The sequence below is a fragment of the Cavia porcellus genome, unplaced genomic scaffold (genome assembly GCF_034190915.1).
Source record: "Cavia porcellus strain 051 isolate PalLab524CR breed Dunkin Hartley unplaced genomic scaffold, mCavPor4.1 scaffold_4, whole genome shotgun sequence".
Taxonomy (NCBI): Eukaryota; Metazoa; Chordata; class Mammalia; order Rodentia; family Caviidae; genus Cavia; species Cavia porcellus.
The window spans coordinates 41,637,062-41,651,367 of record NW_026947487.1 but is presented as its reverse complement, the minus strand read 5'-3'; the positions used below and the strand labels follow the sequence as shown (position 1 = coordinate 41,651,367).

Below are 14,306 nucleotides of genomic sequence, written 5' to 3'. Positions count from 1 at the left end.
CAAGAAGAGACCTAGAATAGCAAAGGCAATTCTAAGCAGCAAAGGCAAGGCAGGAGGCATCACAATCCCTGACTTGAACAACAAAGCATCTGTAGTAAAATCAACATGGTACTAGTATCAAAACAGAGCCAAAGATCAATGGAATAGATTAGAAGATACAACCACAACTACAAACACACTCAACCACCTTATCTTTGATAAAGGGGCCAACAGGTTCACTGGAAGAACAGCAGTCTCTTTAATAAATGGTGTTGGAAAAACTAGCTCGCCACATGCCGAAAACTAAACTAGACCCATGCCTTTCACCATGTACTAAATTAAAATCTAAATGGATCAAAGATCTGAATATTAAAACAGAAACACTAAATCTGTTGGAAGACAAATTAGATAAAAATCTTGAAGACATGGAGGTAGGTAGAGAATTCATGAACAGGAATCAAACCTCACGGAAATACTTCCCAGAATCAATAGCCAGGATCACGTCTTATTAAAGTGTTTCTGCATGTCGAAAAAAATCCCCAGCTTAGTGAAAAGAAAACCTGCAAACTGGGAAAAAAAATCTTAGTGAACTCTCCCTCAGACAAGGGACCTTCTGCCTAAAACGTATAAAGAATTTTAAAAAATCAGACCCTCTAAATTCAAAGATCCAATCCAAAAATGGGCATCTGAGATGAATACGTACTTCTCAGATGAAGAAATGCAAATGACAAGTAAATACATGAGAAAATGTTCATCATCATTACTCATTAGAGAAATGCAAATTAAAACCACACTGAAATTCCATCTCACTCCTGAAAGAATGGCCAGGATCAAGAAAACCACCAAAAAAAAAAAAAAAAATGCTGGAGAGGCTGTGGGGAAAAAGGAACTGTCCTGCACTGTTGGTGGGAGTGTAGACTGGTACAGCCATTGTGGAGGTCAGTCTGGAGATTTCTCAAAAAGCTGGGATTGGAAGTCCCATTCATTCCAGCTATTCCACTTCTAGGCATATTCCCAGAACTGAAAGCATCATACCCCAGTGATATATGTGCACCTATGTTTATAGCAGCACAATTTGTAATAGCCAGATCTTGGAAACAACCCAAGTGTCCATCAACTGAGGAATGGATTAAAAAGTTGTGGTATTTTTATACAATGGAGTACTACTCAGCTATAAAGAAGGATCACATTGAGATATTTATAAATAAATGGGCGCAGCTTGAGACCATACTCATAAGTGAAATAAATCAAACTCACATGTATGAATACCAAATAGTTTCCCTAGTGTAAGAAATGATTCAAATATATAAAAGTATGTGGTAATCATGATTCCCCATTATGTGGCTTTGAAGCCTTATAAAGTTTTCACTCATTAATTGGAATGGCTTTATTCTGGGCTTCTTGATATTATTGCCTGTGATGAAATGAACAGCTATTTTGAAGAAAATAAGACATCATAATAGCTAGGGCTGATTTAATATCATCTTGTTTTGAAGTCCCACCAAATTGTTGCTCTTCTACCTCCATTGGTTTTATCATGTTGTATCTTACTGGATTTTGTTATATGTGATAGTATAAACAACAATTTTTATAGGCAAAGAGATAATGTAGAAACCATTGTTAGTTTTCTGTTAGCTGGTTCTAAAAACCCTGTAATACTTTCATCCACTTGAATGGTTTCACACTGTTTTGATATGTTTGATGCTATAGTATACAAAGTTATATTCAAATATTTCAAAGAAAGAGACACTATAGTAACTACTATTAAGTCAGGTTATTTGGTGGTGAAGCACTAAGTTGCTGAAATTGTCATGCTTTGACCTATATTGTTATGTTGTTATGTCCTCTTTTATCTCAATCTCCCCCTTATTCATTTAAAATATTGTTTATTTTTTATTTTATTATTATTTTTTAATTAAGGGGAAAAAACAGGAGGATATATTGTAGTAACGTTTTTGATTTCCTATTGACTTGATTTGAAGCCCTGTATTACTCCCACTATCTTGTTTTGACTGATTAGACTCTGTGCCGTTCTGTTTGATAGTATCAAGTTTGAGGGTATAGGCAACTAACTACTTTGAAGGCAATAAGATTCACTATGATGCCCATTGTGGTTTGACTATTATCTTCTTTTGAAGTCCTGTAATGTTTCCAATGTTTAGGTTTTATTGGTGTTGTTCTGTACTGTTTTGTTCAATTTTATTATACCTAATGATATAGGCAATTCTTTTTAAGGAAGCAAGAGGCATTATGGTAACCATTGTTGATAACCTTGTATTCTGTTTTTACATCATGTGCTATGTCTATCTTTTGTTTTGACTGACTATGTTTTTTCATATTTGGTTATATTCTCTTCCAAAAAAACTAATAAGAATTATGGGAGTAATAAAACCCAAAATGTGTAAATTTTGTTGTAAAAACGAGAGGAAAAAAAGTGCTCTAAAGGATACAACTGCAAGTGTGTTTAGGTGTGTTAAGATAGATGATCATATTACTGAGTTTTTGTTGGATCATTGAACACAACTGTTTGCAGTCTCACTGTTTGAATATCTACTTTGTATGCTTTAATCCTGTAACTTGAACAACTATTTCTAAGATGACAATATGTAATCTATTAAATAGTGATTTCTTACCTTTTTTTGTAATTCTGTATTACTTGTACCCTTATACTGTTTTGTTTTGTTTTTCTTTTTTTCCTTTAAATAAAAAATTTTAAAAAGTAAATAAAACAAGATAGGAAACTGAAGGTGTAAGACAGCTGAAAACATTTTTTCAGACCAGAGGAGAAAAAGTACATAGTTAGCTGGAACCTCAAAAAAGTATTCTTGGAAAAGTTTGAGACCTAAGATCTATTCTAAAGAAAAGACAGGATTCAAAATTTGGAGACAAAATGACATGGTTACATGAAAGCAGAAGGACTGGTTTGTTCCTCAAAGAATAGAAAGTAGCCCAGCTTAGCTGCACATTGAATACAGTAAGGAATTCACTGGTTACATTATTAGTCAATAAAGACTAATACACTTTTTGTACCTGGAATTAAAATAGACTTTTTGTACCTGGAATTAAACTGTGCCGGTATTGGCTCACATACATCATGGATCCAGTAGTACACCTGGCTCTGGGCATTCAGATAACAAGGTCAAAAACCTGTCTTTCTCTGTTAGTTCAACTGTTGCTATGCCTCTTTCATTTTCAAATAGACTTTAAATGTAAAAGTTTATTGCCTCCAGTTGGAAGAAGTAGGTTCTTTCCAAATAATCTTATCAGTAAGATTGCCAGCGCTGTCCCATCAGTCTCGCCATAAACATGTGTTCCAGGTTAAACCAATCACTGTGATTCTGACTGATGGTACGTGAGTTATAATGTCTGCCTCTCGAGCCCGTGGGAAGCCCTATCTCACCTAAATGTCATAGAATGGAGTTGGAGCAGAATAGTTCCCCACAAAATACCAAGTCATCACTACTAGAAAGGGAAAGAATCCCAGGCAGACAAAATGAAAAGCTACTCTTCTGCAGATCCACATTGTCTATTAGAGAGCCAGGAATATAGCTCAGCAGCACAGTTTAATTCCAGATACAAAAAGTCTATTATAAAGATTTTATTTTAGGGGACTGGGGATTAGCTCAGCGGCATAAGTGCCTGCCTTGCAAGCAGGCAGTCGTTAAGTTCGATCCCCGGTACCAATAAAAAGGAAAAAGACACAAAAAAAGATTTTATTTTAATTTGAATTATGAAACCATTCATTACTTTGATCAGAGAGAAGAATATACACTTTAAGTCAAATAGATTCCCCAACCTAAACAAATTTTGTTAATACCAGTTAAAATCATTTATATCATTTATTTTGCCCAGTTTAGGCTTCTTTTTCTGTAGTTGACTTGATTGGAAAGAACAGTCATACTACCATCTCATGAATCAACTTTTTAAATAATTGTCATAACTATCTGTGCTTGGAAAAATGTTTTCCATGATGGTTGCTATTAATTTTTCAAGTTTTTGTTATTTTAAATACTTGTTTATATAAAAATAAGGTTTTTAATTAAGTAAAATCTTCAAACCAAAAGAAATTGAATACTTTATGAATATCGCAAATAACAGTGAACCATTTTTGCAGATGAAATTAGACATATACAGAAACGAGCTGGGGATGATCCAGGTCCAGAAAGCCGTGTCAGTCAGCTTTGATAATGCTACCATGCGATAAACCAAGGAATGGACCTGACTTCCAGACCTCTCTGTATACCTCGTGGAGGTCGCCCAGACCGAAAGACCTCTGTCACTTGCTGTTGACTGGAATCCTTACCCAATCAGAAGAGGTCTAAAAGTCATAGGCATTTTTATATCATATTTCAGCATGGCAAACCTTGCTAGGTGCACTCAGCAGACCTCCTCTGTTGGCACATGCATCTTCCTTGTGCCATGGTCAGCACCTGTACTGTTCCTCCCTTCATTGCTGATCTGCTTCAAAGGTTCAGTACACTAGCTGAGACCATGGCTGGCAGTAATACATGCTTGATCCTCAAAACAACTCTTGCAGTTCATGAAGGATCAAAGATACTGTCTCATTAACCTGGAGGCAATTTAATTGCATCTCATCTTATAAATAAAAGCTCATAAAACTTCAAGTGATATTGTCATATTTGATATTAATAAGTCATAATTGTTAGAGTTAACGATTGTTTAAAATTAATAACTGTCCATTTTGAAAGTGATGTGAAATTTTTTAAAGGTATTCTTACTTTTACTGTTTATCAAATTTAGTATGTAGGCAGATAAAGTTTGCCAGTATATATTAAGAAACTGTTCTTTATGACTTTTTAATTCCAAGTTTCACAAGAAGATTGCATGAAGATGATGACAAAAAGGAAAAAGATGTTCTAAATATTTTTTCAGTTGCTTCTGGCCATTTGTATGAACGCTTTCTAAGGTATGCATATTTTTATCTAATATTTTGAAAACAGTACATTTACATAGCCCAAAGTTCGTAAAGAATAAGGAATGTGCATGAAAAAATACTCCCTCTTTTTTCCTTAATACTTAGTTCCTTTCCCACAGGAAACCAATAGTAGTAATTTTATATCCTGCCAAAGATGTACTGTATCTGTAGACAAAAAGGTATATATTTTTCTTTTTTTAACTTCTTTTGATTCATGTAGTAACAAAATATACTGCTCTGTACCTTGCCCTTTTTTATTTATTTACAATTATGAGACAAATATACAGTTTAAATATATGAGATTTCATGAGTTCTATTTGATTTGGAATGTTTTTCCTTAAGGGTAGAAAATACATAATTTGTAATAATGATATATAATAAAAATATGTATAGTACAAATCTTCCTTTTCTGGTAAAGAAGTGCCTTGTTTTATAAGAAAGAGGGAGATGAGAGAAGGAGCGCATATTTACAGAGTACAAAGGGATATTTTTAAAGAGTTTATCAGCAAGATCATAAAGAATGCCTCAAAAATATTTGAATTATAGTGTTATATTTTTAAATGGAACTTTAAATACACTTGTATCTTCTCTTACTGTGAGGTCTAGAACAGCAAAACAGTGACCTGTCCATTGAATTTACCAGTATAGATAAATAATTCAGGCTTTCAACTTTTGCAGATCTACCTGATTTAAATCATATAGTAATATAGCTGTTTCAACTCTATTTAAAATAAACAAGAATGTTCAGACTAGTTTCTTTACCAGCTAGGATAAATAAATCAATCTAGTCTTTATCAAGATATGTCTCCATCTTTATATAATATGCATTTGATCAGCCATAATATTTAGATACTTCAATTTGATTCTTTGTAATTTGTAGTGGAAAGCTTCTAATTCCTATCTTTATTTAAAAACCTCCTAAAAAAGTAAAATGAATGTTAATTTATATTGGGTTTAATATTCTTTTATACAGAATTATGATGGTCTCTGTTTTACGTAACACCAAAACACCAGTGAAATTCTGGTTTCTAAAAAATTACCTCTCACCATCATTTAAAGTAAGTATATTATTCTTTTTATATAATGAATAATATTGGAATAAGATTTTTATTATTTCTAGTTCATATATTCTCTTTTCAGAATAAACTTTTTGAAATGTATTATTAGTAACTTTTAAAGCAAGAAAAATTCTGTTCAATTTTTATTTAAAGAGGTGTTTAAATGAGAGGATATCTAAAAAAGAGAGTATATCTGCACATAAAACCAAATCAGAATACTGAGCGATTTTTAATAAAATATTCTTACTGTATCTTTTCTATGTTTAAATACATAAATGCTTGCTATTGTGCTTTGTTACCTACAGTATGTATTCAGTACAATAACAGGCTATACAGATTTGTAGCCTAGGAACAACAGGCTGTAAGATACAATCTGTATAGGAGGTAGGCTTACCAACTCAATGTGTAAGCAACTCTGACCAAACCATTAGATACAGCCATTGACATGACTGTACTTTTAATTTTACAAAACAACACTGAATCTCAGGTATCAAATATTTAGAGCGCACTGTCTGATATTTTTATGCTAGTCATCTCAAACATGAAACCCCACAGAGAATCTAGTTTATCAGTTAACAATTCATTTTGGATTCATTATATATCCTCTTTGTCTCTCTAATCAACACCATGTTGACACATCTGTAAACTGTGTGGAATGTGAGCATTCCAAGATCAGAGGCATTTCTTTCCAGAATCAGGTCAGACACAAGTAGTAAAAAAATGTGAAAATTTATCTTAGTCAATAATGACTTACTTTAATGACATTAAACTATATAGTTTTATGTGCCTTGTGTGTCAGAATTTTCATACTTCTCATTAGTGAAGAACGCTGTTCACGTTTCCATTATTGTACCAAACTATTTTAGATGTTCAGTTTAGAAGAAGGGTTTATTTTGGCTCACAGATTTGGGAGTTTCAGTCAGGCTGCAGTGACTTAGCTGTGTTGCTTTCAGCTGTGGCAGCATTGTACGTCATGATGGCAACGCATGGTGGATGGAGGAGGCTGTTACCTCATGTCAGCCAGGAAGCAAGAGAGGGAAGGGGGGCTATGCTCTGAATATCTGCTTCAAGGGCACACAATTGGGACCTGACTTCCCTCTGCTAGGCCTCACTTCCTATACATTCCACCACCTCCCAGTAGCACCACACACTGGTAAGCAAGGTTTTATTACAAGGCCCTTTTGGGGCTGCTTCCAAACCATAGTATAGATGTAATTCATACAAGAGGTGTTTTCAATATTTCTCCTGTTGGTTTATAGCAATCTATAACACTCTCACCTTTTAATTAAAGTATTCATTTTTTTCTATAGTACTCTTCTCATACTGTTTGATGCTACATGTATGTTTTAGGAGGTCATTCCCCATATGGCTAAGGAGTATGGATTCCAGTATGAACTTGTTCAATACAAGTGGCCCCACTGGCTTCATCAACAGACTGAAAAACAACGGATTATTTGGGGTTACAAAATTCTTTTCCTTGATGTCCTTTTTCCACTAGCAGTGGACAAAATCATTTTTGTCGATGCCGACCAGGTAACTCGTTAATTCTTGTTTTCAGTAGCAATCAAACTTTATGCTTCTGTCTGCATATTAGGACTTAACTGTGTCGTTGCTGTGTTTTGCGTTTGTTGCCATACCATGTAATCATGTAAGCACGTGTTACGGTGCATCTACAGAGCACCTGTAGAACATACCCTCAGGATCCAGGGGAAAACTGAAGATATGCCAAGGGGTACCATTTATTACCTAAGACACGGCAATTTTCTATCTAAATTAGCAATAGTTAAGTTTGGAAATTAAATATTTTTAATCATAACAAGAGTAGTTATATAAATTTCTATGAATAGAAGTTGATTTTTAAAAATTAGCTATTTTTGTCAGAAAAATGAGCAGTTACATACAGCTGTCTTCTCATTCTTCTGCTTTGAATAGCATTCATTGATATTTAATCAGTAACCAAGTTCTCATCACTATGCCATTTAAAGGAATGTCCTAAATTTATAAAAAGAATAAGGTCCTCAGCTTTCAAAACGTTATGTGGCTAAAAATATTTCCCCTTTCCCTTCTTGCCTTGCTTTTTAAATCATTAATGGGAAAAATATTTGAAAAATACTCAAAATTTCCAGTAATGGTGATAGGGAAATATGTACAACAAATCAAGTACCTAAATTAGAATTTATATAGTTAGGACAAAAACACATATATTTTCAGAATCTGTATGAGAGTTCAGTACTTATGCTGTAAAATATTATTCTCATACTATTTTCCAAGTTAAAAAATAATTAACCATTATAATAACTAAAAAATAGGCAAATATAAATGATGAAGCATTTCTGTACATACTAATACACATAGTGTACACATATACACTAGTTTTTTTTCCAGCAGGCTTAAATCAATTACAGAATTAACATACTGACATTATGTTATTAAAGCTCTGTAGAATAATCTGGAGGCTTTTATAATTCAAATTAATATTTTCCAATATATAATAGATACTTACCATAAAAAAATTTTGAATTCTTATTTCACATATTGAGAACCTAAGGGCTATGCTCTTATCTGATATTTAACCTTACCTGAAATATGTTGCTTAAAAATGTTATAAAATACTCTCATTGATAAGACTGTTACATAATCTAGGAATATAGATTTCAAATTTCTTTTAATCTGTGAAAACAAAAGGAAATACATTTAGGAAATTGACACTATATGAAAGCAGCGTAAAGAAAATACAGTTTTCTGTGTCTCTACAATAGGGTAATAGTGGCTTAAAATTCCCATTAAAAAGGCTTGTGTTGTTTAATAGTCTTCAACATAGACACTGTTTTAATCACTTAGATTGTGAGACATGACCTAAAAGAGCTTCGAGATCTTGACCTGGGTGGCGCTCCCTATGGGTACACTCCTTTCTGTGATAGCCGCACTGAAATGGAAGGATACCGTTTCTGGAAAACAGGATACTGGGCGTCACGTCTTTTAGGAAGGAAATATCATATCAGGTAAAAAAAAATGTGTACTCTTACCATTTAGTAAATAAGTAAGGTGCCGAATTCACTCTTCTTAGAAATTGCACAGTAATGATAACCAGTTGCATAGTATTACTGCATGCCAATCACTCTTATAAGCCTTTGTATATATTAACTCATAAATCCTTATGACAGCCTTTATTATTATGACACTATTATCATCTCCAAATTATGTATGTTGCAACTGAAGCATTCAGCATTTATGTAATTTGGCCAGGCTTACTATCGTAGTATACAGTTGAGCCAAGGTTTAAATCCAAGTGATTTGGCTCAAATATATGCTCCTGACTACTGAAGAAAGTTTAAGCTTGTTTTGTCAAGTACCATAAAGATAATGTTCAAAGCTATTTGAACTCTTTTGAAAGCCCATGAGTTTCATGACAACTTGAAAAAACTTCAGGTAACCTTAAAAAAAATTAGTCCTACCAAAGTTGTAACAAAATTGAAACTCCATAGAAATAATGTTAGACACAGGGAGCAAATTTATAAAAGAGATAATTGTTACTAGACCCTGGCATATCTGTAGTTAAACCCATCACTGTAGACCTTGCCTGGGGAAAAGTAAAGGTATGTGAACAATATAAGCTATCAAGGAGATTTCAGGGCTGGGGATATAGCTCAGTGTTAGAGTCCTTGCCTAGTATCCATGAGACCCTGAGTTCAGTCCATGCTACCACCAACAAAAAAGAAAAAAAAAATGTTTATCTTTGCAGTGCCCTATACGTGGTGGATTTCAAGAAATTCAGGAGAATTGCAGCAGGAGACAGGCTTAGGGGCCGGTACCAATCTCTCAGTCAAGATCCAAACAGTCTTTCAAACCTAGATCAAGTAAGTAAAATGTTAAATGTTAAATGCATATCATGGATTATTTAAACTCCCTGTATATAAACTTCAGAATTATTTTCAACTTTTTTTAAAGTTTTTCCTTTTATGCAAATAACTCTACTTACACATAATCTTTCAATTCACGCTTGGTATTTTTCTGTCAGTAGCATTATAACCTCACATTTCCATTTTCAAGCCTCTTTCTTTTCTGTGCCCTGTCTCATTTAGTTACTCTCTTTTTCTTAATCTCTTCTATCCTCATTAAACATATTTAATAGTTAACATTTTCAAACTGCTTCATTCAGTGTTCCCTGGAGGCTGCCTTACATTTTCTCCCCCACAAACAGCTTGCTTTCTCTCTTATACCATTAAAATCTTCATAATGCTTCTGTAATATTTTAGACAATTTAAGAAGTAGCAAAAGGCCCTACAACCATATCTCTACAGTTTTGTCTTATCCTAAGAACCTTGCATATTTATTCAGTTAGCAAATACCTGTTTCATACCTCCTATTTGCCAAATCCTCTGCCAAGAAACAGAAAACAGAAACAGGAACTCTGGAATTCATAATGCTTTTGATTGTGATGGATACTTCAAAAACATTAAAAGTAATGAATTTTTTAGAGGAAAAATAAATCAAGAAAGCATGATATAGAGAATTCAGAATGCTAAATAGAGCTTAGAGTTTGCAGCTGTCAGTTGAGCACCCATATGTTCCTGCAAAGATGACATCTGAGTGAGTTTCAGATGGAGGTACAGAAGTGGACCATAGCATGTCTCTCCAGAGCCAAGGTTCCAGAGTGAGAATGAGCCTATTTGAGGAATAACAAGAATACAACTAGAATAAAACTAGGATGGGAGAGGTGCAGCATGAGGAAATAGAGATAATGGAGGGTACAGAACATACAGAAAGTGTAAGCCCTTTAAAACTGTAGTAATTGGAAAATTATAGGTCTTACGACTTCAATACTTGGGACTTAAGTAAGAAGACATTGATAAAGAACTAATAAAAGTCATTCTTGAAAAGTAGAAGAACTCTGAATATATACATAGATACATGCATGAACATACAAAATAGGATCTTTTCAGTATCACTACATACCAGGTTTAGATTGTGAATATCACATTGGTTATTTATTCAGAACCTCTAGTCTTACATATGCAGTAAAAGTCTGTGAAACACAAGGAAAGGATTCATTTTTTAAGCATTCCAGAAATTGAGAGGTTTTCCTAACATTGCATTACCATATTGGGGGGATTATTGCTTTTATTCTGATGGTTGGGCTTTTCATTCCTGCCAGCCAATTAAAGAGTTCTTATGAAAGTCAAATTATCTTTTTATTAGGTAAAAGCATCCAGTGAGCTCTTTGCAACTTCTCCTCTCTTGACATTCTCCTTGCCTTCAGTGATACCATATGTTCTTGGTTGTTCTCTGACCTCTGTGGCTTTCTTATAGCAGTTGTATTGATGAACTGCTTTTTCCTCTGCCTTTCAAATAAATGTTGCTCTTCTCTAAAACAGATAAACTTCCATTTGCTAATGATTTTGTAGATACAATACCAAAAGCATGATTGAGGAAAGATATAATTCCTATTTTGGAACTCATTAAAATAAAATTCTGCTATGTAAAATTTTATATGAAAAGATAATGCAAAAATGCATCTCATAGTACACTATTAACCATATTAACCATAATACACAAAGCACTCAACAGTGAAATGGTACAATTAAAAATGTACCTAAGACTTTACAGAGACCTCACCAAAGGACATATATAGAGCATATATTTCCATATGCTCTGTGCCATATATCATCAGAGAAACAAAAACAATAGTAGAACAATTTTTAAAAATGAAACTGAATGTCTATAGTAGCTTTATTCATAAATGTCCAAACTTGAAATCAACCAACCAAATAAATATATGCACCTGTGGTCGTTTGATTTTTGACAAGTATACCAAGATATTTAATGGAGAAAGAATGTTTTTTACTAAATATGCTGAACAAGAAGATATCTACATATAAAGAATTAAGTTGGACCCTGGCTTCACAAGTAAAAATAACTCAAAAGTAATTCAAAATGGATCAAAGACTGAATGTAAGAACTAAAATTATAAAACCCCTACTAAAGACACTTAGTTATAACTCTTTCTGACTGTAGACTAGGCATTGGTTTCTTGGATATTATTATGGTTTAAATGTGAAGTTTCCCCGAAAAGGTTCATATTGTGGGCGTTGGATTCATTCATGGCGGCACCAACCTCATCAGTGAATCAACCCTTGCTGAGTTCCTAGCTGAAGGTGCTGTGAGGAGGTGGAGCCTGGCTGAAAGAAGTAGTACACTGGGAGCACAACCAGAAGAATTTGTTCTTGTCACTGGCCCTAGCCCTTGCCCTCCCCTCTTCCTCCTCCTCCCCTCCACTCCCCATTTGTGATTTCCAAATGGGACCTCCATGACGCCACAACTCTGGTATTTTATATGCCGTAAAACCAGTGTCACATGAATAATCCCAGAATCTGCCACTAACGTGCAGTAGACAGGATAAATAAAATGTTTAATGTCCATACACTAGGATATTATTTGGCTATAAAAAGGACTCAAATAGCATTACATGTTATAAAATTTATGAACCTTAAAAATGTGCCAAGTGAAAGAAGCCAGATACAAAAGCCTTACTAAGGTATGATTTCATTTCTGCATGTCTAGACTAGACAATCGATATAGACAGAAAATAGGTTATTGGTTGCACAGGTTGCAGGATGGATGTAAGACAAGTATATACATAATTGGATAAGAAAGTGTAAGTGAAAACAGAATAGACCTTTGTACCTAAATTTCTGACATATTCATGCATGATACGTGTGTCACCAGTCATGGTGTGTTGCATAGGTGCTGATGCAGATTTACATCTAACCAGGACTGACTTTTCTAAGAAAGTACAACTAAGTGAGACACAAGTGTAAGACAGTTGAGGATGTATTCAAGGAAATAAGCGTGAGAGTGAAGTCATCAAGATTCTAGACATTGTAGAATACTAGTAGAATCTGTTCATTGGAGGTCCCACGAGGTCTAAGTATATGGATCACCTGAGTACTCAGGGAATGAGTTGGAGTGGTCAGAGTGAGGCCATGAAGTTGAACTTCATAAAAGTTTTATCTGGGATATGGGAGCAAATGACTGGGATAAATTTCATATAAAAGGAATTCTAACTTTGTGTCTTGTAACCTTGCTATAATTGCTTATTCATTCCAGGAATTTTTTAATCAATTCTTGGGATTTTCTGCATAAATAATCACATTACTTGGAAACAACACTTTTATTCCGTTTTTCCAATCTGTGTACTATTTATTTCCTTCTATTACTTTATTGCACTTGCCAGAACTTCTTTGTGATGCTTAATAGAAATGTTGACAGAGGAACTCTAAAATGATTAATCTTAGACTGTATACGAGGCAGCTAATCAAAGTACCCTGCCTGCTTCTGGATGAGAGAGTGTGTGCTCTTTTGTTGTGGAATGTAAGTTTATCTGGGAGAAGAGCTTTACAACACCTGGAATATATACAGTATATCGGAAAAGGTATATATCTAAATCTCTACAGAGGTCTCTAATTTCCTAGGCTCACTTGTCAAACATCCTTGAACCCACATGCTATCAGTGTTTGGTTAGAAAGCCCTGAGCATGCAGAAATGTGAAAACATTCATTAAACATCATTTCCAGCAAGAAAATAGAAGGTTACCTCATGGTCTGAGCAGGGTATAGTAACCAGCATGAGTAATAGGCAGAGCTGAGCCGCTGATCCCTGAGTCAAGGCAGGTAGGAGGCAGTGAAGTTGTGCCCTGGGGCACGTGAAGTGGAGGGTTCACTGCATGCAAGGACTGCATCCTTGGGAGGTGTGGATGGTTCCGTTGCCAAGTTCATTCATGACAGAAGACATGAAAGTGTTGGGTTGAATATTTAAAACCTAAAAATATGAAGATACTTGAAATTTGCATATGCTTTTATTATCTGTTTGCAGTTTAAATATCTTCAGTTTCTTTCTCTAATAGCTGTACCTCCATGTTTAAATTTTTCTATAGGATCTTCCCAATGATATGATTTACCAAGTTGCTATTAAGTCCCTTCCTCAAGACTGGCTGTGGTGTGAAACCTGGTGTGATGATGAATCCAAAAAAAGAGCTAAAACAATTGATCTGGTAAGTGTTCTCATTTGCAAATAACCTGATGTAAAAATACTCAAACAGAAATATTTTCTGTTAATCAGATGTGGAAATTTTCAAAAAGAAACATTTTCTGTTTTACAAATAGAATGATGTGCAGTAGTGTTTCCTTGAACTGGCAAGTTAGAGGGCTGTGTTTGAGGTCCCTAAGACCACCCTTGGGTTTGCTAATTGCTGAGGAAAATTCACAGGTTACAGAATATACTTGTATACATGGTTATGGGTTATTACAGTGAAAAAATAAAAAGCAAAGTCAACA

At 34.3% G+C, this 14,306-nt stretch overlaps 1 protein-coding gene across 4 annotated transcripts in view; it reads left to right on the top strand.

The window, feature by feature from the left end:
* Uggt2 (UDP-glucose glycoprotein glucosyltransferase 2) overlaps positions 1–14,306 on the top strand; it is a 194,240-nt gene that overhangs the window by 165,104 nt on the left and 14,830 nt on the right. For all 4 annotated transcript variants that reach the window (XR_010046872.1, XM_063246946.1, XM_063246947.1 and 1 more), the window contains 6 exons: positions 4,808–4,906; positions 5,889–5,973; positions 7,324–7,506; positions 8,815–8,975; positions 9,716–9,830; positions 13,907–14,023. Coding sequence is in view for 3 of the 4 variants with exons in the window: in XM_063246946.1 (XP_063103016.1) it covers positions 4,808–4,906; positions 5,889–5,973; positions 7,324–7,506; positions 8,815–8,975; positions 9,716–9,830; positions 13,907–14,023 (760 nt within the window). In the remaining variant the exon portion in view is untranslated. The remainder of the gene's footprint in view (positions 1–4,807; positions 4,907–5,888; positions 5,974–7,323; positions 7,507–8,814; positions 8,976–9,715; positions 9,831–13,906; positions 14,024–14,306) is intronic.